Below are 27,437 nucleotides of genomic sequence, written 5' to 3' on the forward strand. Positions count from 1 at the left end.
CTGACTCTCCCTACCACCGTCATGGCCTGGAAGGAACTCAGCCTGGGTAATCAGTGCTCATTGGTTCTCCTATTGATCTACAGAATTGCTCTGGATGGCACCTGCAAGTCAGATGACTAGTTAGACCCTGACTTTTGCCCACCCAGAAAGGCTGAGGTGATCTAGAAGGCCCCTCAGGCACAAAGTCAAAAGGACCACAGTTACTGTCTGTTCAGACTTGTCCTAGAAGGCCCTGAAGTTCTAAATCATTAGTTCCCAGTTCTTCTGGGTTTGTTTCCTTTTCAGATCCCCCATCATCTTCAGGCCTCTGAGCGTCATCCCTCTGCTGCCTGCTTAACCCTGGGGCTCTCCATGGTCACGACCTTCACAAGTAGTGTTCCCTTAAACCGCTATCTTGAAAGTGGTTTGGGAACCTCAAGGTTTCCTGAGACTCCTTCAGAAGACGCATGAGGTCAGGCCTGTGTTCATAACACACATGTTCACCTTTCATTCTCGCAGACTTTCATGCGTGAACTGGTGTGGTTTTAGATTCCACACTACGACAAATTTCAAGAAAGTTCTGTCTGTCAAGTCTCATGCCCTGTCGAAGAAGAGTCACACAAGAAGACTGCTACAAGATGCCTCTCATTTCTCCAACTACATGCAACGTGTGTATCTATGAGGGATCTAGGTATGGCCCAACCCAAACATCCCATGACTGGAAATACAGCTCAGAGGTAAAGCAGTTGCCTGGCATGCCCAGGGCTCAGTGTTCAGTTCTTAGCATTTCCCACAGCCCCCCAAATCATCACAGATTGAAAGATTGAAATGCAGGCATCCAGGAATGTTATATCAAAGCAGACACTAAATAGATTTGCAAAATTTAAGACAGAAATACCGGTTTCACTGATTTTTATTATTAATAAAAATATTTTTTTTTCCAAGACGGGGTCTCTCTGTGTAACGCTGGTTGTTCTGGAACTCGCTCTGTAGACCAGGCTGGCCTCAAACTCAGAGATCCCCCTGCCTCTGCCTCCCCAGTGCGGAGTATTAAAGGCCTGGGCCACCACTGCCTAGCTTGATAAAATAAATTTTAATAAAATAGCTTATATCAACATAGTATGGATTTATTATTTTTTTTTTGTTAACCAATAATTTTTAAGTTCTTCACTTTAGTTCCTAGTGCAGTGAGTCATGATATTTATAGCCCACAAGAAGCTCTTTGAAATTCGCTAGTTATTTCCGAGTGTGTGAGGAAGATTCCTGAGGTCAAAAAGCTGGCGAGATCGTGCTCAGCCGGCAGACTGGTTAGTTTGGAGATGCCTGCACAGCTGCACACTGATTCCTCCAGATTACTGATCTTCTTATAACCTGTTCTCCAGCACCTCACTGCACACTCTTCAGGGAGGCTATTGATCTTATTGATTGTAAGCCTTCCACCCTATATCTGTGTCTGTCCGATAGAGTGATGGCCTACAAACGCTGACAGGAGGAATGGGTATATATGTGCAGTTTGTTTATGTATATTTGTATATGATGGGGGTATATGTGTGTGTATATGTTTGTGTATGTGTAGGTGAATGGGTGTGCATGTGTGTGTAGACCAGAGGTCAATGTTAGGTGTTGCTCCTCATGACTCCATCCACTTTCTTCCTTTGAGACAGTCTCTGACTCGCTGAGGCTGACCGAGTAGGTTAGACTGGCTAGCCATTGAGCCCGTGGACTCTCCAGTCTCCACCTCTCCACTACTGCACTTACTAGCCCACAATACTTTTTTAAACACAAGTTCTGGGGATCGAACCCATGACCTCATGCTTGCTCAGCAAGCACTTTAACAACTGTACCATCTCCCCAGCCCCATTTGTTACTGTGACTCTGATTTGAATACAGATATAAAAAGCACATGCAGGGGGTTGGAGAGATGGCTCAGGGGTAAAGAGCATTGCCTGCTCCTCCAAAGGTCCTGAGTTCAATTCCCAGCAACCACATGGTGGCTCACAACCATCTGTAATGAGATCTGGTGCCCTCTTCTGGCCTGCAGGCATACACACAGACAGAATATTGTATACATAATAAATAAAAAAATAAATTTTTAAAAAAAAATAAAAAGCACATGCACGGGGTTTTTACACTTTTTCTTTTCAGCCAGGCATGGTGGCACACTCTTAATCCCAGCACTCAGGAGGCAGAAGCAGGTGGATCTCTATGAAAATACGAGGCCAGCCTGGTCTACAGAGTGAGTTCAAGGAACAGCCAAGTCTGCATAGAGAATCTGTCTCCAAAAAACCAAATAATAATAGTAAAAATAATAAACCTAAAAGTTTCAAGCAAAAACTTAATCTAAGTAGGCTGGGCATGGTGGCACATGCCTTCGGTTCCAGCATTCAGGAGGTAGACACAGGCATATCTCTAGAGTTTGGGCCCAGCCTGGTCTACATAGAGAGTTGCCGACCAGAGACTGCTATAGACTGAGACCCTATCTCTAAAAAAATAAAATAACCTAAGAGACAATTTTGCTTCTACTCAAAGTTCAGAGAAACTCCTGTAAGCAAATAACCAGGGACTGCATCATGCTGAGAGACGCCACAAATGTGGCCAAAGTAACTTGTTCCGGGCCTGCAGTGTGGCCTGGACAGAGTTCTGAACATAGAAAGAAAAACAAACTCCCATAAAACACAAGATACCCTACTGTGAGGAGACGGTCACACCATTGGACTAAGGCCAGCCAACAAGTGTTGTGTCATCACCCTGGTTCCCTTCAAAGTGCCATCCAAAGCAGACTGCCACCCAGAACCCTGGCCAGAGTTGCCATGTTTGCTGCCCTCCTTTGTGAGCAAAGCCACCTTTCTGCAAGTCTGGGGACATCAGTGTGCCAGGCTCAGGGAGCAGAAAGGCAGCTACACACAGCATGTTGTGTCTGGGCCTCTCCCCTTTGTCCCTAACACGTTCCCCAGTAAACTGAGGAAGAGAGAGTGATGCTAGTTGTGGGGTGTCTTAGTAACTGTTCTATGGCTGTGAAGAGACACGGGGACCAAGGCAACTCTTATAAAATAAAGTGTCTAACTGGGGACTTGCTCAGAGTTTCAGAGGATTAGTCCCTGACCATCATGGTGGGGAGCATGACAATAGACAAGATGTCACTAGAGCAATAGCTTAATGTGATCCACCGCAAGAGGCAGAGAAAGAGAGCTAACTGGGAATGGTGTGGGCCTTTGAAACCTCAAAGCCTCCTCCAACAAGGGCATACTTCCTCCAACAAGGCCACACCCCATCCAACAAGGGCACACTTCCTCCAACAAGGGCACACTTCCTCCGACAAGGCCACCTGCTCCAACAAGGATACAACCCCTCCAACAAGGATTTACCTCCTAATCCTTCTAACCCTTCTCAAACAATTCACCAACTGGGGACTGAATGTGCACATGTATGAGCCAAAGGGGGCCCTTCTCATTCAAACCATCACATGGGGAACAACGCCTTTGGCAAAATAGGTGTGTACCTCTTGCCTCAGAAGTTTTAAAGTTACCAATTTATAGACTGGTGAGTGAGTGTGTGTGTGTGTGTGTGTGTGTGTGTGTGTGTGTGTGTGTGTGTATGAGAAACAGAAAGATAGACAGACTTGGAGTCAAGAGGAAAAAAAGAGAAGGCTATGCTTTTCCAGTTAATTCAGGGATGGCTCATCCCCAAACCAGCCTTTATCAAAAACTCCTTGTGGGGCTTCAGACACAGCTCCGCCTTGTCTGCAGTGTAGTGCTCCCCTATTATGTGAAAGGCTCTAGGTTCCATCCCCAACATCATAAGAAAATAAAATAAACTCAACTATGCATTCACGGACAGTGATGTAGGAAGCATCAAGAAACGTTCAGTTAAACATACACAGTGCTAATCATATAAATAACTTGACATTGTTTTTTGTTGTTGTTGATTTTTTTTTTTTTTTTTGGTTTTTCGAGACAGGGTTTCTCTGTGGCTTTGGAGCCTGTCCTGGAACTAGCTCTTGTAGACCAGGCTGGTCTCGAACTCACAGAGATCTGCCTGCCTCTGCCTCCCGAGTGCTGGGATTAAAGGCGTGCGCTACCACCGCCCGGCTGACATTGTTTTTTTTAACCCTTTAGCCAATGTGCTAAACACTTCCCAGCTTTTTTCAATGTATTCACAAGTCTTGTGTTTATGGCACTAAGAACCGGGACTCTCAGGAGACTAAAGTCAGGGTCACTGTTCAGTCAACTTCAGTATAGATTCTGCTTTATCAGAACAAGGTTCTTCAGTCCTGGCTGTAACTTGTGGTCCCCAGACAGCATCTGTCCAAAGGGCCCAGGTCTAACAGCTGCGCACAAGCTATAAAGGTAAAGAGTTTGGAGCGTATCATGCAGAATGGCGCTAATGCCAACGTTTACAGAAATTACGTCATCTACTCCCCTGAAAACGCTCCAAGACCAACGCTTCTGTGTCCATTTTACAGGCCAGGGAACTGAACCTCAGGGAGGCTACCTGGTAGGAAACAGCAACCAGCAACAGGGCTTAAATCAGGATCAGAAAGGTCACCCAGCAGGACTTGAATTCGGGTCCACGTCAAACTATGTTCTCGCTACATTGGCCAGCCTGCTTGCCAGACCAGACGATTTGTGGCATTTTCTCTCTGGAGAAAACAGGTTCGCTCAATAACCGAGACCTGTCATTTTCCAGTCCCCAAGTCTCTTCTTCTCTGCCATGCACGCTTCTTCCTACCACATCATACGATGGAATATGGACAGACGTATCCAGACAAGTTTAATACAGTTTTTCCCCATAATGTCCCTGTCCAGGTGAGTTCAGCAGGGACATTTTCAACGGAAAACCTTTTGCCCTGTGCACTGGAGCAAAATCATGATCCCACTGTAGACCCAAGGGTTTAAAGTAGAAGAAGTTTAGTTGTAATTTGAAAACCTGGATATTTTTCATCCCCAGTCCAGATGTGCCAATCACCCATGGGATTCCCCCAGTGCCCAGCACAGTCAGCAGAGGACCCAGAGGCAGGAGCCTCCCCAACCCAGGTCCTCTAGTCCAGGGCCTTCCCCGACCCACACCGCTGCCTGCTGCCGCGGGCGCCCCCCACTCACCCAGCAGCGCCGTCTGGGGATGTGTTCGGACATGGCGGCCTCTGGAGGGAAATCTGGCTTGCGGGCGATCTCTGGCTCCAGCCGGAAGGAGGAAGAACTGACCAAGCATCAGCAAGCATCCCAGCAGCATCTTCTCCATCTTCAAGAGGAGCAGGGGTGTGGCTGTAACACAACACAAGAGAGGCAAGTGAGATTTCTTGCAGAGCCAAGCTGCGAGCCTCCATGGGGGTGCAGGGAACCGAACCCTGGTCCTCTGCAGTGCTCTGGATTTCTGAGCCCTCTCTCCAGCCTTCCCCCTTCCTACTACTTACTTTCATAATTTCTTGATATTAATCACACGATTTGATATGATACTCTAAATGTGTGGTACCATCTATAAGTGATTTACTATTATTTTATCTTTCTGTGTCTGATTTGCTCCATGTAATAGAACGTCCTCCAGTTCAATCCATTTTGTCCCATAAATAAATAAAATCCGAAGTGAATTCAGGTTACCAGGCAAGCCTCTTTACCCACTGAGCCATCCCACCAGCTGTTCTGTTGTGATTCTTACCCTTCTGCATTTGAGCCAAAGCAATACAGATACATGTTGATCTATGGTTTTTAGAATTTGCTTTTTGAGACAGGGTCTCACTGTATAATTCCAGCTGGCCTCTAACTCACAGGTATCCTTCTGCCTCTGCCTCTCAAGTGCTGGGAAGAAAGGAATGTACCTCCACGCCTGGTGTAGCTCTAAGATTAAAATGGTTTAAACACAACTTTACTAAACCAGCACAATTCCTAACTATACTCTAAATTTTTATTCTTATATTCACAAATAAGTATGGTTCGCACCCTGTACCAAAGAAACTTGTCTTGCAACAGAGACCACTACAGAAAACCACAACTAAGAGATCAAGAGCTGTGTGGCGGCCAATCCCAGCCGGCACACGTATAATGTATGTTTGCACAGCAGGCTCAGGAGTCACTGTGGAAGACTGGGTGAAAAGATGGTAAAAGTCAGAAAGACAAGAAGGTCGCCATGCGACTGCTAAAAGTGCTGCTAGAGACAGCACCCATGACATGTCACAGCTTCCTAAACAAAACCTGAACCCCACCAACAGTGGGCATGCTAACAAGACCACAAAGACCAACGAGCAACTGTGAAATGCTGAGAGTGAGAAATGGCCTTCCTCAGGGAAGAGCCTCCCCATTCCCGTTGGAAACCTCATTTTGTTGGTAAAAATGCAAGGTGTGTCCCTTTAGAACATAATTTGGCAGCTTCTCATAAAGTCACACCTCACCAACATACCACAGCACAAGATGGCCCATTGTCTCTATTTACCCATGCTTTCAGGGAACTCCCATCCCCTGGAAAAATCCAGGAAAATCCAGTGTATTGTCTGTCAGCCCAGATCCTGGATATGCAAACACAAGAGCGTGCATCCACACAATAACTATTTCTTGGATGCTTATGGAGGCTGCATTTTTAAAAACTGAACACTGGAAACAGTCCAACCACTAGCAGCTGATGAATGGGGAACAAATTATGGGACATCCGTACAATGGACTCCCACTAAGTTATCAGAGGAGGGATCTGCTAGATGAGTCCCAGAATCACACCAAATGAAAGCAACCAAACACAAAAACACTATGTTCTGAATTCTTCTGATTATATGAAATTCAACAAAAGGCAAAATTACATGGCAGGAAGCAGATCAATGGTTCTAGAAGATTGAGGTTAAAAGAAGAAAAAAAAAAAAGAAGAAGGAACCAGCTGTGGAGGGGCCAAAGGGAACCTAGGAGGTTATGGTTACATCATGGTTATGGTGGAGTGATGCATTTGCTGAAATTTATCAAGTCAAACCCTTTAAAATTAATGAATTGTACTGTAAGTTAAACTTTAAAAAGCCATTAAAAAAATAAAGGAATGGCATCAAAGAGCTGAAGGAAGGAGTTGTGGAACGCTGTCTTCTGGGCAGGGCACAGCTGTGGCATTTGGGAAATGTCAGAAGCTGTGGTTACCTATACAAGACCTGCACGAGGTTTGGTGGGCCTGTTAATGTTCCCCCGTGGAGGGGAGACCAGGTTCCAGGCCTTGTCCCCACTGAGGATCTCTAGGTAGCTATGGTTACTAGCAGAGGGGGAGACTTTTTTCTAGTGGTGCAATCATGGTAAGCTGCCCATATTCCTGTATGCACCATTAGAACCCACAATACAGCCGAGAGAGAAAGAGAGAGAGAAAGAGAGAGAGAGAGAGAGAGAGAGAGAGAGAGAAGAAGGGGGAGAGGGAGAACCATGAAGGCCAGTGAGATGGATCAGAAAATACAAGTGCTTGCTCTCAAGCCTGGAGATCTGGTCAGGAAGAACCGACTTTACAAGGCTCCCCTCCATGTCTGTGTGAACCCCATTAAAGACTTTAAGACCTGAGAGTAGAAGAGGAATTAGTAGGAAGAGGAAGGGAACAAGCAGGAAGGGAACAAGAGAGCAATGGGGGCAAATGTGGTCCAAAAATATCGGATATGTGTATGAAAAGTCTTAGTGAACTCATTAGCATCCATAATTAATATGTGCTAATAAAACAGAAAGAATACTCCATACATACACAATAATGGTATTATTAGTATCAGACAATGCAGTTTTTTATACAAAAAGCTGACTCCTGTCCTCAGGTCAATGGTTCTTGGTTTGGCATTTATAGCTGTTGGCCTCTGAAGACGATGCATCATCTCTGAATGGAAAATGAAGTGGCTTCTGAGGACAGTCCTTTCAACTCCGGGCAAACGAGAACGGCTGTGTGGGAAATAGAGGCCCATTCGCTCTGAGCCGCTTCAGTGACATCAGGGAGCACAGAAAGAATGTTTTTGAAATCATACAAGCGCTTTGACTTTTGTTTTAGCCCTTTTCTCCTGTCCATGAAACAATGAGTTCTTTCATGTGGCTCTCCTAAGAAGCTGGGGCAGAGGAAAAAGGCCACCGAGAGCTGAGGTTCTTCTGATCTCACCATTCCGGCTCACCAGGCAAGAGGGATCTCTCTGGAGCCACAAGCACTTGCTGGGGCCTTGGGCTGAGAGATCTGCCTCCTGATCTTGTGTGTTATAACCCCCTGGGCTTTAATTACCCATAAGAGGCAAGACATGAAAGTGGTGTCTCTATCTAAACAAGACCCAGAGAATCCTGCTATACTGAAGAAATCTACAGGCAAAGTTAATCCCCATTCACATAAAAAAAGGAAGTGGGGACCTGGGAAAATGTCTCAGTGGGTAAAGGCACTCACTGTCAAACCTGACAATCTGAGCTCTAACCCCAAGACCCAAGTGGTAGAAGGGAATCAACTCCCACAAGTTGTCCTCTCACCCCCACATCTGTGCGTACATACACACACATACATACACACACACAATCAGACATACATGCATATACACACATACATACATACACACACAACTACCTAAATACATACAAATACATACATACACACATACATACAAACACACTAATACATGCACACACTAATACATACATACAAATACATGCACACATAAATACATACAGACACACAAATATACATATACAAAAATACAGGCATATATATATATATATATATATATATATAAAATTTTCTAATGTAATTAAGAAAAGAAGTGGGAAGGGGAGTGTTGATTTCGTGCCTATGTCAGGCCAGGCAGGGAGCCCGACATTTTGCAAATTGCCATCTCATTTGTTCCCCACCACCATCCTGCAAAGTAGGTAAGATCTGTGGGAGGGGGATCATTAAGGTTTACAGAAGGAGACCCTCCAAAGACTCAGAGCTAATTAACTGGTATAAACCAAGAAGACTCTACTCCTGCCACCTCTCAGGCAGCTAGAGCAAGGCAGAGAAACATCAGGTCAGCAGCTCTGTCCCCCACAGATGTGGGTCAGCATGCGCCAATACATAACTCTGCATTCACAGACAGCCAGGCAAAGCCGAGAATGAATCTCAGAGGCAGGCCCCTTCTGTCTTCCTTCCTCCTATCTTCAGAACTGCCATCTCCTGCTTGGCCAGCAGGTAGGAAGCAAATGTATGCCAGGACACAAGGCACCCGTGGCACAGAGGAACTAGAAATTTTAGAGCCTGCTTTATTATGACCTGACATGACCGTCTGTGACTCCTATCCAACTCAGCTTGTCCAGACTCCAGCTCAGCACCTCCCTCTTGAGCCTTCCAAGGCCAAAGTCACCCTAGTCCTCCACACCAAGACCAGTAACTGCAAACCCGTTTCCACCCGCCCTCTGCATCCTGGCTGCATTCCTTTTCCTGTCTCTGCTTCCTTTCTGCTTCCTCGCTGCTTCCATGGCTGCAGCCACTTTTGCAGCCCAGGTGCTGCCAAATGCCCTGTGTGCAGCTCCTTTGCCTGCTTGCGGTCTGTTGATGGCCTCACTGAATAAATGCTAGATTCACACCCCTCCACGCTGACCACTGGCCATCTCTCCAATAAGGATGTCCTCACATTTACCCTAAGCTCACAATGGAGTCTGAAGTACTGAGACTGCTTTGCAATGGGTGCCTTTGACCTCCAAGGCCTACGTTCTTATTAATCAAGATGGTATTCAGCTCTCTATGTTTGACTCATGGGTCACCAGGCAGTAAAATGTCCTCAGGTTTTTACAAGGATTGACCTCCAAACACCACAGATGGGCTTGTCGGCTGTCAGTACTTTATTATTTATTATTTATTCTTCTTGCTACCATGAATCTCTTCCTACATAGACATGAGCTACCATTTTGGACGATATCCTGTCATCTATATCCCCCACCTGCTGGCTTCCAAATTTTATAGATAGGTTGGTAGATAAGCAATGTGTTGGATAAGTGACTATTTAATAAAAGATCAACAAATGTCAAAACAAACTAGTTGCCCAAGTCCATGTCTTTCCTTATTACATTGGTCAGATATAGACATGCAGACAACCCTCATAGAAGGTTCTCATTTTCCTAATAGCAGGATCCTCACCTGCAATTTCCTTTTATGCTGTGGGACAATGGTCTTATACCCTGTAAAGATTTGTCACTTGTCCTGGTTTAATAAAATGCTGATTGGCCAGTAGCCAGACAGGAAGTATAGGTGGGGCAAACAAAACAGGAGGATTCTGGGAAGAAAGAAGGCTCAGTCTACAGTCATCACCCAGACACAGAGAAAACAAGATGAAACTGCCACACTGATAAAAGGTACTAAGTCACGTGGCTAATATAACAAGGATTATGAGCTAATTTAAGATGTAAGAGTTAATAAGAAGCCTGCGCTAATAGGCCAACCAGTTTATGATTAATGTAGACCTCATTGTATTTCTTTTTTTTTTTTGGTTTTTCGAGACAGGGTTTCTCTGTGGCTTTGGAGCCTGTCCTGGAACTAGCTCTGTAGACCAGGCTGGTCTTGAACTCACAGAGATCCGCCTGCCTCTGCCTCCCGAGTGCTGGGATTAAAGGCGTGCGCCACCATAGCCCGGCTGACCTCATTGTATTTCTTTGGGACTGAATGGCTGCGGGACCAGATGGGATGGAAATCTCAGGCAACACTTTTAAAATAAAAAATTAAAACATACACTTATTTATTGTATTTATGTGTGAATGTTTTGCCCCCATGTATATATATGCATCATGCTCATATAGTGCCCTCAGAAGTCAGTAGAGGGTGTAGGGTCCCCTGGAACTGGAGTGACGAGTGGTTATGAGCCACCACAGGGGTGCTGGGAACCACACTCTTCTGCAGGAACAAGTCAGTAGAGGGTGTAGGGTCCCCTGGAACTGGAGTAATGAGTGGTTATGAGCCACCACAGGGGTGCTGGGAACCACACTCTTCTGCAGGAACAAGTTGTCTTAACCACTGAGCCATCTCTTCAGCCCTTCATATGCAATATCTTTCCTTTTAAAAATTATTTTTACTTTTATTGATTCTTTTATTGATTACCTTTGTGGATTTCACATCCTGCATTCTGATCCTCCTTATCTCACTGTCTTCTCGACTATGCCCTCTGCCCCAGAAAACCCCCCAAATCAAAACCAAATTTAAAAGAAAAACCAAAAACAAACTAAGAAAACCGAACCAAAAATGGACAGAAAAATTTTTAAAAAAGAAGAAGACTCTTGTCTTGGAAACTGTAGTGTGGCCCAGTGAGTCTCAGTTCACCCTCCGTCTGCTCATCTTTGCTCACTTGCAATGTCTTACAACCCAGACACATCCTTTTTAAAGACTAAAGATAAACTATCAAAATTCTTATAATAATGTGTCAGCTGTTATAGATCTATATTGAAAACATTTTAAATTGTAAAATAGTGCTTTTTGATGTAAACTATTCTTTGTTGTTGTTTTTAGTGTAGTCCCGGTTGGCTTGGAACTCACTCTGTAGACCAGGTTGGCCTCAAACTCAGATCTGCCTGCTTCTACCTCCTGAGTGCTGGGTTTAAAGGTGTGCACCACCACCGCCCAGCTGACAGAAAATATTCTATGAAACAAAGTTCTCTGTTTTGTAAAACGATGTTTTTGAATGCTACTCTAACACAGATGGCGTATTAACACTAAAGATGCCTTCTGGGGTTCTCAGCAGCTTCCCTTCTGGGCTGTTTGGGACACAGCCAGTTTTGAGTCCATATATTATATGTCACTAGAAATCTTATCCCAGGCCAACAGTCCTAATTTATAAACCATAAAGGCAGTCAGATTTTCAGTATGTTCCGAGTCCATACTATAGACAACTTAGCTGCACATCCTGTCGCTCTTATAAAGTCATCCTTAAGGGGCCAAGAGATAGCTCAGGAGTTAAGAGCACTCGCTGCTCTTCCAGAAAACTGAAGTTTAGTTCCCCAAACTTATTCTGGCAATTCCCATAATTTCAGATCTAGGGGATCTGATGTCTTTTTCTACGTTGCCCATGAATATACACATACACATGCGAGCATGCTCCCATGCACACACACACACACACACACACATGAGCATGCTTCCATGCTCACACAACATATGTATACGCACACACATGCTCCCATGCACACACACACACACATGAGCATGCTTCCAGGCTCACACACACATATGTACACACACACGCATGCTCCCATGTACACACACACATGAGCATGCTTCCAGGCTCGCACACACATACATATACACACACGCATGCTCCCATGCACACACACACACATGAGCATGCTTCCAGGCTCGCACACACATACATATACACACACGCATGCTCCCATGCACACACACACACACACATGAGCATGCTTCCAGGCTCACACACACACATACATATATACATACGCATGCTCCCATGTACACACACACACACACACACACACACAAGCATGCTTCCAGGCTCGCACACACATACATATACACACACGCATGCTCCCATGTACACACACACACACACACACAAGCATGCTTCCAGGCTCGCACACACATACATATACACACACGCATGCTCCCATGCACACACACACACACACACACACACACAAGCATGCTTCCAGGCTCGCACACACATACATACACACACACGCATGCTCCCATGCACACACGAGCGCGCACATTATCTAAATGACTTTTACAGTATAAAGCACTATTCAACTCCTATCATAATGATGTTGCACACTCAAGACTAATTACTGAATTTTAAGTGGAAATTCCTGGCACTTTTAAACTCAACTGATTTCTGTAAGCACCCCCAAACAACCACAATTGGGGTCATTTTGGCAAACATGCCTTCCTTGAACAATACTTGGCTCAAAATACAGTTGACAAAACTCCCTTCGAGGACTCACATGTAAGTCAGTTCCTTCTCTTGCAAGCAATCACATTTTGGGAAAACCCATCACCACACTGTGATAGACATGGTAACATCTCCCCACACTGAGTCTGGGTCTCTGCCTGCAGTTTGTCTCCTATGCTTATGTCTTCCTGTCCATCCCCCATAGTCACAGCCCTAGATCTGACCTGCAGCCACACCAAAACTGCAAAGGCCAGAAAGGTGACTGTCAAGTTTTGCCAACACAAGGTAGGACAGTCCTTCAAAAATCCTGCTTCACAGAAAACCTGTCTGATATTTTAGGATTTTAGGATTGATGCCCCAATGTTTGAGATGATGAAGTGAGCCTTCATTTTCCTCATGGGCTCAATGTCATCACAAGAATCTGAGAGACAGTGATGGGAGAAGGGCAATTAGAAGGAAGGGGCAGAGGGAAAGAGGTATCAGGGGGACAGGCTAACTGGGAAGGACAGAGATGCAGAGACTGAGTGAGAGACAGAACAGAGAGATGGGAAGATGCTCTTCTTGCGTTTGAAAATGGAAGGAGAGACTCAGAGCCAACGAGGCAGGAAGTCCTAGAAGTCAGAAACCACAAGGGGCCACATTTTCCCTGGAGCTGACAGAAAGAATGTGCACTGCTGATGCTTCCATTTAACCCCTGGGGAACCCATTTCAGCTTCTGAGCTCTGGGGCCGCCAGACAATGAATTAGTGGAAAGCCGTTACACGTGTGGAGGCTTGTTTCAGCGGCCATGGGGAGCTCTTACAACAACCCTAAGTGGCAATGAGTATTCCAACAGTGGCTTCCCCACCAGGGCTCTTAGAACCTGCTTAGTCACTGCTTTTAATGCACAGCTATTTCGTGAAACTGTCACTTTCAACCAGCTCATTCTGCAAGCTAGAGTCCTGGACAGATTCACATTAACTACATTTGATCTACAGAACCTACGACATTATCTAGGACCGTCTCTCACCTGCTGGAGGAGTGATCTAACCAAAGCCAAGGTGGTGGTAAGCACCAAGCATTTGCTCAGAGCCAGCCACTGCATGAAGCATTCCTTGTGTGTAAGCTAGGTCAGTTTTCCCAGCATTCCTACTCCTGGTTTATAGATGAGGAAACTGAGGCACAGGGCCCGCAGCACTTTTAAAGTCTTTACAGGCGTGAGGAGCTGGGACAGATATTAAGAACAGTGCTTTGAGTTGTAGACCCCTCATCTGTCCAGGTCACTGTCATTTCACCACTGACAGGGGCTGAGGGCTTAGCCCAGTCCTGCCACCAAGCCACCTTCCGGGTGTGGTGACTGTGACTGCTGAACTGTCTTAACTGTCCTGCCGAATTCAGAGATGACCTCACGGGCTCCAAGGGCTGGCCAGACTCTTGGTAGAGCATCCAGCACTGTTTCCTAGCAACACTACAAGCACCACTCTCTGGGGTATCAGCCCTCCCCACGGTCTTGTGCATATTAAACAGGGAAGGGAGTCCTGCTTAGCTTCCCCCCAGAGAACTGGGACTCCCAGGACAGGAGGCTACGCATGGTATAGAACCAGCAAGCAAATTCCAGGGGACTCCTAGAGAGGCCCTGGTTGCCCTGGCAGCTCTCACCTCTGCATGGAGTCCTAGCATCTCCTTAGCCACTGCCCACTCAGCCAGCTTTCCTGGAGACTACTAAGCCTTCTCTCCTTCCCCACCCCCACATCTCTCTATGCTCCTAGGCAAACTGCATTTTTTTTCCAGACTCTCCAGTGGTTTATATTCCTCCCCTGTCTTTCAAAGAGCATTATCTCTTTGCTTTTTCTAAAATCTTAAGCATGATTTCAATTGTCTTTTTTCCTTCTTTTTTTTTTTTTTTTTTGAGAAAGGGTCTCATGTAGTTCAGGTTAGCTTTGGACTTACTATATAACTAAAATGACCTTGAATTTCCAATCCCCTGACCTCTCTACATTTCAAGTGCTGTCAGAGAAGGATGGTCTTAGCTGGTAGGAGATGAGGGCTGGCCAATTGTCAAGGGTGTCTCAGATTTCAATTATGCTATGGTACCTCCAGCAATGAACCTCAGGCTTAACGGTTCCTGACTGCCTGGGTCTGGACTCCAGAGCCAGGACCTGCAGAACCCTGGCTTATAGAAAAGAGTTGGCTGGTAGTATAGGGTCTTGAGGCTGAATCCTATAGACTGGAATAAAAGTAGGAAGAGAAGGAAAACAGAAGATGAAAACCTGCGGGCATTAATTAGCCTTCAGAGATGTAGAGGAAAACTTCCCGGGGGCAAACCCACCTTGGTATCTTGATTGGCTTTGTGAAACTATCCCTTTGAAAGCAGGCAGGGGCAATGGTGCTAGAATGGATTTTGGCACAAAGCCCTATTAACAAATATAGACTACCTGCTTTTTTAGTGCATCCCTCAAGAGGTATTTCCCTAGAAAGGGGGTGGGTTGGGCGTGAATTCACTGTTCACGGGACGTTATTCTTTTCCCAGAAAGGTGGGCGGCAGAGCTCACTAACCGTAGAACTACTCTCTGGACTTCTGTTGAATCTCATTTAATCCTGTAGGCATTAGAATCCCCACACGATGGGTGAGGAAACTGAAGCCAACTGTTGATGGTTATCTCCAAGCACTCCAGCCTGTAAGCTTGGCAGCTGGAGTATGAACGAGGCCGAACTGGTTCCCAAGCATCTGGTCTTCACTCGGGCTTTCCAGCCTCATTGTCCGTTCCTCAAAGGCTGATGGGAAGTGCACACTGCGGATGCGTTGTGAGAGTGCCACAGTTCTCACTGTTGACTCGTAATTGGGTTTGTTCAGGATAGTGGAAGCATGTCCCTGAGCTGAGCATCTCCCAGGACATCTCCCAGGACACCTACTCCCTTACCAAGGGCTGTCTCCATATTTTTCTGTCCTCTCCCCAAACTGTTCTCCAGGTTTCCAGCAACTACCACAAAATGCCCTCTTCCTATCCCTCTCCTGCAATGCAAGGAAGTCGGAGCAATTATAGAGAACGCAAAGGAAACCCAAACGACCCTGGCCTTGCGATAACAGTCTACAAGGGGGAACAGAGTTATTTTCTACCTGGTAATTAGAACTGTCACAACAAAACCGCTCAACAAGTCTCCAGTTCCCTAGTCGGTGTGGTGAGGGTCTGTGTGTCCCTGCGGCGGGGTACAGCGCCCCCGCGGGGCACTCGGAGACCTCTGCTGCGCCGTGCGTCCTGCGCCTGGCCCGGCGTGGCGGGACTTCTCCCGGCTGAAGGGGACCCAGCAGTGCCACCTCCCTCACCCACGCTCCCCAATGAACAGCGGCTCCCCGACTGCGCCACGTGCGTGCGTCTGTTGGTCAGTGGTTCAGTCTGTCCGCGCCCGGGGCAGCGCGCCGCGCTCACCTGCAGCCACCGCCGCCGGCACCAGGAAAGCGAGGCAGGGGCGCAGCCGCGTGGGTCCGTCTCGGTCGTTCGCCGCCTCGCCCCGCTGACGACCGCAGCGCTCCTGGAGCACCGCTCCCGGGACGCGACGAAGAAACCCGCGCCAACGCCGTGTCCTGAGCCGCCGCCTGCAAGTCCCATCCCAGAGCGCTCCCCGCGCTTGCTGGCTGCCGGAGAGACTCTGGGCGAGGGCGGCGCGGGGAGGCGGTACCGCGCGAGGGTGGGGAGCGGACGGGCGGGAGGGCGGAAGGAGGGGTGTCCTCTTTGGGGATGGGGAAGGCGGGGAGAGGCGGCGGCCAGAGCTGCCCCACCCTGCAGACAGCCCCCAACCCTGACCGTGGTCGCGCTCCCTGCCTGCTGGCAATCCCACTCTCCCTGTGCGTCCCCAGCCGGAGTGGGATGGATGGGTCTCCAGAGGCAGGAGCAACTGGAGGCTTTAGGCGCTTGTTGGTCGGGGGTGGGGGTGGGATTCCTGGTAACAGTAGTCATAGCAGGAGTACTATAACCTGAACTGGAGACTATTTTTTTGGCTAGAGGCATCCATCGACCACGACGATGAAGAAAGAAGTGGTGAGGATTGAAGATGACGAGTGCCAGGAACTGTCTTGGCAGTCTGGGGCGGCCCCTCCAGTGCCAATTCACATTAACAGTATCTATCCACTGGCCTTGGACCAGTCCCTGGGGTGGGAAAGGAGATTAGAATGCCAAGGTTCCTCCCCTGAAGGGGCAGAGTCTAGTTCAGGCAAGACTTAAAGAAATTATGGGCAAGACTTCTGTAACTTTGTTAGGTGAGGGGAACCTTACCTGAGCCAGCGGCCTTCCTTGGAGGGACAGAGAAAATAGGCCTGATCAGTAGCAGGGAAGTGAGCTGATTACCCCAGTCTACCGTATCTGGGCTGACAGGATACAGTAGGCAGGGATATTTCCCAATAAAACCCTGAATCCTATCGTCCAGCTGCTAAACCAATACACCCCATCCGGGTTTTACCAAACCATCAGGGAAAATCAGAGCTAACTATATATTCAACGTGTCCATGCTTTTGGCTGCCTGTGTTTTGTAAGTCCCCTACAACTCCTATTCGATGAGAGGCGGTCCTTGGAACACAAATAAGTGTCCTGTACAAGACCTATTCCTCCCCAAAGCTCCAGGCGTGGGTAATTAAAATCTCAGCCACGGGCTGTGGTGGGTGCATGCACACCTTCAGCCCCGGCACCCAGGAGATAAAGTGGATCTCGGTGCGTATGAGGGCAGTGTAGTCTACACGGTGATTCCAGGCCTGCTGAGGTGCCATAGTGAGGCAGTCAAACACAAAATAACAAAAACGTAAAATAAAGGGTCGGCACACTCAGGCCTTGCTGCCAAGAAATAAGCAGAGGCTCACCTGAATCTTAGGCCCACAGGCGGGCGGCGGCTGCTGCTGCTGCTGCTGCTGCTGGCAGCCTGCATCTATCAGAAATGTTTTCCTTTGGTCTTTGGGAGGAAGAAGGTGGAGGTCATAAAATAGAGCAAAATCTCCAGGAAATGTTTGGTCTTGGATCCCACAGAACAAAATTCTTCCTGAGTTGGAGCCAGTGAAAACCCCCAAAGGGTTGGAAAAGCTGAGCTAGCTACAAATTATGGAAACGTATTTGTAATACGCATCTCTAGTCCAAGACACCCGTAGGATCCAGTCATTTACCAGGGAAACTATAATCTGGAAATGCTTCGGATTTTTAAGGAGACTCTGGCTTAATAATGATCCCCATTATCTGGTTTGGGCCGGTTAAAACGGGTGTTCCCCGCCCTCCAGGGAGTTCTGTGGGAATTCTTCGGAATAGGAAATCTTGGGTGGAGCAGGGTTGAGGGCAAGGCAGAGGGGTCAGGCGAGTGGTTCTGCTTGGTGGGATGCTCTTCAGGTCTGCAAATAAATAAATATAAATAAATAAAGATAGGGCTGGAGAGATGGCTCAGTGGTTAAGAGCATTGCCTGCTCTTCCAAAGGTCCTGAGTTCAATTCCCGGCAACCACATGGTGGCTCACAACCATCTGTAATGAGATCTGGTGCCCTCTTCTGGCCTGCAGGCATACACACGGACAGAATATTGTATACATAATAAATAAATATTTAAAAAAAAAAATAAATAAATAAATAAATAAATAAAGATAGTGAATCAAACGCAAGTTCAGTGAAATACAGAGTCAGAGCACGGTTTACCTCTCTGGTGCCTTGTACAGGGCAAGGCAATAAATGTAAATTGATGAGAAGGACTCTTGGAGGAAAGGCCCAGATCTGCTTTCTGCCTGGGGCTCCGCTGTAGATGTGCAGAAAACCTCATTTAAAAGAAGCACGGGATGAAATTTCTAGGTCACATGACCAAACCAGAGTGAAGGCAGCAGAAGCCAACAGAGTTCATGAGGTAACCATTTGGTCAGACGTTGGTAGCAAGGCTGCAGGTCCACTGGCCTTGCTCTGTCTCCACAGAGGGTCTTCCCTGGTTAGTGTTTTGTCAACTTGAGAAGCGTCGGGGAAGAGGGAATTGAGAAAATGCCTCCATCAGACTGGCCCGCAGGCAAATTTGCAGGGGAATTTTTCTTGATTAATGATTGATATGGGAGAGTCCAGCCTACTATGAGTGTTGCCTAGGTTGTATTTTAAAAAGCAAGTTGAGTGGGCATAGACAGTTGGGTCTTTGAGTTCAAGGTGAGCCTGGTCTACAAAGAGTGAGTTCTAGGGCAGTCAGGAATACACAGAGAGTCCCTATCTCAAAAAATAAAAAATAAAAATAAATAAACAAAAGAAGAAAGTAATGGAGAAATCCAGTCATTAGCATTCCTGCATAGTCTCTGCTTCAGTTCCTGCCTCTGGGTTCCTGTCTTGACTTACCTCAGTGGACTGGAACCCAGGGTATGTAGAACAAACAAACCCTTTCCTCCTGAAGTTGCTTTTTTTTTTTTTTAATTTTTTTAAAACATTTATTTATGGGGGCTGGAGAGATAAATAAATAAATGTTTTTTTTAATATTTATTTATTTATTATGTATACAATATTCTGTCTGTGTGCATGCCTGCAGGCCAGAAGAGGGCACCAGACCTCATTACAGATGGTTGTGAGCCACCATGTGGTTGCCGGGAATTGAACTCAGGACCTTTGGAAGAGCAGGCAATGCTCTTAACCTCTGAGCCATCTCTCCAGCCCCCCTGAAGTTGCTTTTGATTAGAGTTTTATCCCAGAAAGAGAAAGCAAAATTTAGCACAGGGTCTATTTGGGATTGGAGGGGTGTGTCATTTCACACAGGCCTCAAACTTATGAAAGGCCTCAAATGTAGACTTTTCTTTCAAGATTTGTGTGTGTGTGTATGTGTGTGTGTGTATGTGTGTGTGTGTGTGTGTGTGTGTGTTGCCAGTGAATGAAAAAAAGAAAAAGGAAAGGACATGACTGCTCCTAGGTATGGTGGAGGAGAAAGTTTATTATAGGTACGTGGGAGAGCAGAGCCAGATAGTTATCAGACTGAACTGGGCCAAGTAGGGAGAGGGGAAGGAGAAGGGAGAAGAGAGAAGGGAACCAGGTACAGCAGCCAGGAGGCTAAAAGTACAAAAGGGAAGGGGGGTTAACTAAAATGTCTGGATTATATAGGGAAGAGCCTCTGGGGAAAGGGCAGCCCACCCCCTGGTCTGGAGAGTTCAGGGTAAAGGGCGGGGTATGCTGTGAGCCACACCTTTTAAAGGGAGGAACTGAGAGCTGCAGGGAGAAGCTGGCAGCCAGGTCTGCTTTGATATGTTAAAGAGGCACCTCTGGGAGGCACGACTAGTGCCCTTGAAGATCATGAAGTTTGTGAGCCACCAAGTGGGTTCAGGGAATCAAACCCAGATTCTGTGCAAGAGCAGCCAGTGTTCTTAATTGCTGAGTCATCTCTCCACCCACCCACCCCTCTTTTTTTTTTCTTTTAAGATACTGTCTCCCTATTGCTGGCCTGGAACTCACTATGTAAACCTCACTAGCCTCAAACTCACAGGTATCTGCCTTCCTCTTTCTCTGCTGGGATTAAAGTCCTGCACCACCACACCCAGCAAGAAAGATTTCTGAATAAACACATCCACCCACCTTAGAAAGACAAGATGAGAGGAACAAGGAAAAGTAATAGTCAAAACCTTGTTGAAGAAAACAAAACATTCCAGAGGATTCAGATTTGTGTGTGTGTGTGCTTGCAAGAGAGTATATGGACATGTGTGCTTGTGTGCATACTCACAGGTGAATGTGTGTATCTATGTGCGTGTGTGCTCACAGGCGTGTGTGTGTGCATGCAGGAGAGTATATGGACATGTGTGCTTGTGTGCGTGCTCACAGGTGAATGTGTGTATCTATGTGCGTGTGTGCCCACAGGCGTGTGTGTGTGTGGTGGGAGGTGTTAGTGTGTGGTTATGCTTGTGGAGGCAGGAGGACAGTCCTAGGTGATTGCCTTAGTTTCCGAGACAGGGTCTCCCATTGACCGGAACTCGCTGCTTAGGCTGCTAGCTCCAGGGATCCACTGTGTCCTGCTTCCCCAGTGCTGGGAATATAAGCACATGTCATGCCTGGGCCTCTTGTTGATGACGTAGGTTAAGGACCTCATTCTGTTCCTCACAGATGCAAGGCAGACACTTGGCCAACTGAACTATCTCCCCAGTCTATGGATTCCAATGTGTTTGGGGTTTTGTTTTTGTTTGCTTGTATTTTTTAAGATTTAATTTTTATTTATGTCTATATGTGTGTATGAGTGTGGGTTTGTGCATGAGTGCAGTGTCAGGAGACCAGAAGAGGGCACTGGTTCCCTGAAGCATGGGTACTGGAAACCAAATGCTGCTCCTCTACAAAGCAGTATGAAATCTTAGGCTCTGAGCCATCTCTCAGCTCCCATGGATTCAGATGGTTAATGGAGTCCTGAACTCCATTAACCCAGGTCCTGAGGATGAAGGCAAGCTTTTTACTTCTTTATAAAACTTGCCCAATGCCATCTTAGAGGCTTCTTGGCTTTAACCTGGAGTTGAGAGTGTGTTGTATTTGTGGAAACTGACCATAAAATGAGACAAGAGGCTGCAGAGGAGTCTTTAAGCAAGTGATGTATAGAAGCATCCTTGGAAACACATCGCTGTCTTTTCATCCAAAACATACAAAGAACTGGCATGAAGTGGTCATACCTGTCTTCTCTCAAAGACATTGCTGAGTCTCGGCACTGACTGCCTGGTGTTAAAACAGGTTGTGAGGTTCTTGGGCAGTGACTATACCCTCCTGTCCTATCAGACAGCCCCCCCCCCCCCCCCCCCCCCCCCCCCCCCGCAGCACTGGCAGAGCGCAGTAAGGAGAGTCAAGAGTAAAAGTATAGGCCGGGCGGTGGTGGCGCACGCCTTTAATCCCAGCACTCGGGAGGCAGAGACAGGTGGATCTCTGTGAGTTCGAGGCCAGCCTGGTCTACAAGAGCTAGGGCCAGGACAGGCTCCAAAGCTACAGAGAAACCCTGTCTCGAAAAAACTAAAAAAAAAAAAAAAAAAAAAAAAAAAAAGAGTAAAAGCATAGCAGATGTGAAGGCTTCCCACATCCTCCTTTGTCCACGAAAGCCAGCTGTGACATGGTTAGCACCAGAGTCCAACAGTAAAGAAACACTACAAACAGTTAATGGGAAGAATAATGCGATAGCCCGCCGGGAGCCATGTACATCACCAGATGGAGAAAACAGTTGCAGTGCAATAAAATGAATAACTTCATTGATAGCGAAGTCTCCAAGCAGTGGAAGAAGATGCAGTAACCAAATTCTGGGAGAGCCGAAAGGGTTTTTGGTTTTTTTGAAAGATTTATTTCATGTGCATGAATGCTTTGACTACATTTATGTACACACACACACACACACACACCTCACATGCATGACCAGTACCTTCGGAGACCAGAAGAGGGTGTGTTCGGTCTCCTGGAACTGGCATTATAAGCCACCATGTGTACGCAACAGGATTCTCCTGCAAGAACAGCCAGTGCTCAGAATTGCTGAACTCTCTCTTCAGCCCCAGTTGAGTTTTTGTATTTGTTTGTTCCCTTGTTTTTTGTTTTGTTTTGTTTTTTTCTGAGAGCAGACCTTCTGCAAGAGCTCAGTCTTCCTGATCAAGCTAAGTGAGGTGATACCAAGTAACACTGCTTCACAGCGACAGAAAGCTTGTTTAACTGTCTCGAAAAACCAAAAAAAAAAAATATATATATATATATATTAACATACCAACAAGCTAAAGGACAAAGCCCACACAGTCTTCTCCACAGAAGCAGAAACATACCTAACAAAATACAAAGCCCCAAGAAAAGCACCCACAAATGAGGAACAGAAAGGAGCTTTGTTAACCTAATAAAGGGAATTCACAAAACGCAGTGACCAACTTGGTGTTTGACACTGGGAGACGGGAAGCTTTCCAGGACTGGGAGCAAGTCTCTCACCACCATCACTCACTATTCCTCTATAAAACAAAAGGCACCTGGATGGAACGAAAAAAACAAAACAAAAAAACAAAGCCGGATCCATTTGCAGAGAGCCTAATACGTAGTCATGCTAAGGCACAGACTACGGAACCATTAGGATGAATACGACAGCTTGGCAAAGCTTGGGGCTACAAGATCAGTGATCCAAAACAGAGCTAGGTATTGAACTCAGGGCACTGTGAACTAGGCAAGCGTTCTACCCCAGATCATCTGCTGGTGGAGATTTCTGTACAAGAACACAGGGACAAGACAGGAAGAAATTCCATCACTTGCCTTCTGGAATCCTACAAGGTATTCATAAAACATGAAGGACAAACACTATTTAGCCCAGCCTCACAAGACTCACTTTGAATCTGAAGTGCCAGGAGGTGTGTAGACATGTATCTGAGCCCCATATTCTGATCAGAATTCCCCCTGGACACCTAAAGTCTCAGGGTTTAGATTTGATCACTTACTGCTTTCATGATATAGAGACAGGGAAAAGGAGAAAGTCCTGGAGAAAAAGGTTTCCATTCAGAGATGCACAGATTAAGGTCACACTGAAGGGACATGATCACAAGAATAGTAAGAGCTGGGTTTTTTGCTTTTCTGATCTCAAATTTAAGCAGAGCATTAGCTAGGCTCTTACCTTAGCAGTCCTTGGATCTTTCTTCAAAGAACAATCCTTTAATGACTGGGTTGGTGTTCTTTCCCTGTAACCTTTGGTTCTCTTCTAAAAGTCAAAACACACACACATACACACACACACACACACACACGGCATAAACATTCCTCCAGCTGTGACTTTGGTGGGTCTGCCTGAGGGACCCTTCCCTTAGAATGCCCCATAGGAAAGCATTTCCCTGCAGTGGGCTCCTCTGTAAGAACTTTTCTCTGTGGGATTCAAGCTTAGCTGAATGACGGATCTGTGGTGATTATTGGGAGTGGGATTACAGCTGGCTTTAATTTTTCTCATGTGCTTATTTTCATCCTAGTAAATACTTTTTGAGAACCTTCTATTTGCCAGATGTGTGCTGGGCACTGAGAGAAAAATGAGCAACACATACCCAACTGGAGGATCACAGAGAAGAAAATCAACGGTAACCAGAATGTATCATGTGATTTGATGGGGGATGCTGGGCATGTTATGGGCATCACAGAACGAATGCCTCCAGATCAGTGCTTCCTAAGACTCCCAAAATGTGAGCCCCAGCAAATGAGTTATTGGCTTTTCTACTTAATGTCATTAAATTCCAGCGCCAACAAGATGGCTCAGTAGGTATAGGTCCTTGCCATCATCACCCAAGTCCAACCCCCAGATCCATATGGTCAAAAGAATTCCCAAAAGTTGTCCTCTGACCTCTACCCATGCATTGTAAAGATTTAATTTTTAACTATGGTTGTGTACACATGTGTGCATGTGTGTAAGTAGGTGCACACTATTTTGGATGCACAAGGAAGTCAGAAGTGCAGGATCCCCTGGAGCTGGAGTCACAGGCAATTTTAAGTTGCCTGACATGGGTACTAGGATTTGAACTCAGATCCTTTGAAAGATCAGTCCAGGCTGCTCTTAACCTCTGGGCCATCTCTCCAGCTACACATACAGTAACATTTTCAAATACAGGCTACACAGAGAAACCTTGTCTCGAAAACAAAGCAAACAGAAAGTTTCAAATGCAACAAAATCCACAAATATACTATGTTCCCCGATGTCCAAGATATTTGATTTTTAAAAAATAAACGTGGAAGAAAATGAACTCTAGCTGGAGTCTGGCTGGAGGTCTTCGGGTCACCGTGTGCCCTTGGAAGGGATGGATGGTGGGACTCTAGCCCACCTTTCTCCTCACAAGGAGGAAAGAGTTCTGTCACGCCAAAGTGTGCTGCCCTGCCACAGCACCAAAGGATAATGTACCCCCAAACAAAGAGCCAAAGCAGGCCTTGGAGCAGTTAACGATCTCGGTCTGCTATACTGAAAGATTCCTGTGCTGAGACAAAAACTGTGCAGCCAATGACTTTGCTGTAAAACATGTGGATGTATGGGATAGGATAAAGCAAGCGAGTCCACTGTGCTATTGTAAGGCAAACCCTTCACCCCGAGGCAGCAGCTGCTCTTCCTAATTGGGGTCCTCTCATGGGCCTAAAGGGCTCAAAGCTTCACTTTGATGGAACATATTCTAGGAGACAGCTTCTCTCTCCCCATCTCGGTGCTCTCGTCTGCAGAAGGCAAGCATGGGCTGCTGGGAGACGGGAGTAGATATGGCTGGTTTCCATACACCATGAGCCATTTAGCAGAGAACTTGGCCACTGTGCAGGAACACTTGAAGTGAATTCCATGGGTGTGGAGATAGCCCTGTAATGTCTCCTTTTTCCTTTCCTTTTAGAACACATGTATAGGAGCTGCCAAGCCCCATTTCACACAGCCACAGGCACTATTTTTGGTTGTTGTTAAGGCTGGAGGCAGGGAGCCCTGAAATGGCTTTGCCTATGCTGTCAGTTCTTCTGCGAGAGCTGCTCTTTCAGGACCTTGGCAAAGACATCTGCCTTCTCCCCTCCAGAACCTAGGCCTGCTTATGGGCCTGCAGCATGACAAAGCAGTATAAGTCAGCTTCCACACTGGCTGAACACACACAAACACACTGGCTGAAAACACACAAACACAAACAGACAGACACACACTTTAACACTTTAAAATGTTTTCAGTGTCATTTGTTTTCCTCTATCCTGAAACTCGGCCTGAATGTCCCCCACCCCAAATGATGACTATTTCAAACGCAGTATTTCTCTATGGATAAAGCTACTTTAATGGCAACAGCCTTGAAGACTGTCCACTGAGATCATTAGTAAGGACTGTGGTTATTTAAGGGTGGGGAGACAAATGACCTGGGCTGACGTTTTTAGGTTAAGTAAAACTAAACAAATGTTGGAGATGAGAGCTTTTTCTTTAAAAAGTAGGAGACAAGAAAGGTGTGAGTATTGGTGTTTGTCTTCTTCTTTTTTTTTTTTTTTTTTGGTTTTTCGAGACAGGGTTTCTCTGTGGTTTTGGAGCCTGTCCTGGAACTAGCTCTTAGCTCTTGTAGACCAGGCTGGTCTCGAACTCACAGAGATCCGCCTGCCTCTGCCTCCCGAGTGCTGGGATTAAAGGCGTGCGCCACCACCGCCCGGCTTGGTGTTTGTCTTCTTGAAGACGGTTGGCGAGGGAAGGGCATGGGCATGGACAGACTGGGGGGTGTGCGCTGAAGTGTAAGGAGGGAGAAACAGGAGTAGGGGACCCATTGGCTTCAGCCTCTCCCTGACTGCCCAGCAGTCTGAGCAGCTGGTTCTAATGAGAGCTGTTTCTGAAGTGGACCAATTGCCACTCAGCAAATGGGTTAAAATTACTCCTTCCCTGTAGCCTAGCACATGGCCTAAAATCCCCTCCTGCAGGGGCTGCTACAAGCACAGCCCCATTTGTGAACTTTGAGAGGGAGAGTTTGAAGTCGAGACCTTAATTAAAGACTTGAGTGTGAAGATGAAAACCCTGAAGGATCCTAGGCAGTGATCACAGGACAGGAAGCACCTAGGTATGGCCGCTTCCTATTACTGGATATCAAGATGGGGTATCAGTCAGTACATATCAGTCCATATTCCTTTCCAGCAGCCCCCCCCCCACACTCCAAAGGCAAGCATGCCTCTCTATTTGATCTAGTGGCATTTGCAGAAAGTATTAGGCAAAGGGGAACAAGCTTACAGCTGTGGTTTCCTCATGCACCCTCCATGGGGATCATTAACCACCAGCTATAGGCCCTTTCTACTCTGAAGGTTCGTCGTGTCTAACCTTGTGTGAATCTTAAAGACACAAAGCTTCAAGGGGCAGAATTTCTCAGGATGCATTCAGAGTTCTAATTTTTTTTAAAAAAAAATCCCTGAGATAAGGCTGATTCTCAGGAATAGAACACATCATTCCCTGCCTCCCGTCTTTCCGGTTCATTTCCTGTATCTTAAGTGATAAAACTCTAACGAAAGGCCAGGAAGGGTTTATTCTGGCTCACGTGTCCAGGGTTCACTCCCATCGCAGCGGGAGAGGCAGAAGGAAACTGGTCAAAGTTCGTCCAGTCAAGAAAGCAATGTATGCTGATGCTCAACTCTATCTCTCCACTTGTATGGGGTCCAGGATTCGCTGCCCAAAGAATGGTCCCGCCCACAGTAAGCAGGTCTTCACCATGTCCATGAACATAATCAAGACAGCCTAGAGGCCCATTTCCCGGGTGATTCTAGATCCTGTCAAGGTGACGATTAACACCAACACCACATCTCGAAACACAGTAATATCGCATTTGCTTATTGAGAGTGTTTGGTGACCAAGTGTGCCAGTAATGTGCCAGTAACCCCAGGTTTAGGGAAGTAAAGGCAAAAAGATCTTGAGTTGGAGGTCAACCTACCTAGACTATACAGCAAGCTCCCGGCCAAGCTTTTAGAAAGCAAACCCCATCTCAAAAAAAGGGGGTGGGTGGGTTTTGGGTACTATGGACACAAAGATATCACACAGCACCGGTAGATACCCAGAGTGTAAAGGACAGGCTAGTGACATCGGATGCTGGGTGTTGTTGGCCCCTAGCTCTTCTTAGTCCAACCAATCCAATTTCACCAGCATTTAAATATTAAAGACACATCTGTGCAGTGGTTGAACTGTGTGCATCTGTGTAGCCGAGGGAAGGGGAGAGGGGCTACGCACAATCATCAGAGCCAGGGCTG

General features: G+C 46.6%; 1 protein-coding gene across 2 annotated transcripts in view; it reads right to left on the bottom strand.

Annotated features, from left to right (window-relative positions):
• Positions 1-16,493, bottom strand: part of Matn2 (matrilin 2) — a 114,243-nt gene extending 97,750 nt beyond the window's left edge. For both annotated transcript variants that reach the window (XM_041637724.1, XM_041637723.1), the window contains exons 1-2: positions 16,216-16,493; positions 5,079-5,240 (exon numbers count right to left, since the gene is read on the bottom strand). In XM_041637724.1, the coding sequence (XP_041493658.1) occupies positions 5,079-5,217 (139 nt within the window). In that variant the 5' untranslated portion in view covers positions 5,218-5,240; positions 16,216-16,493. The remainder of the gene's footprint in view (positions 1-5,078; positions 5,241-16,215) is intronic.
• Positions 16,494-27,437: the final 10,944 nt, after the last annotated feature.

The sequence above is a fragment of the Microtus oregoni genome, unplaced genomic scaffold, assembly GCF_018167655.1.
Source record: "Microtus oregoni isolate MIOR12 unplaced genomic scaffold, Mior012 000053F_ref0000044, whole genome shotgun sequence".
Lineage (NCBI taxonomy): Eukaryota > Metazoa > Chordata > Mammalia > Rodentia > Cricetidae > Microtus > Microtus oregoni.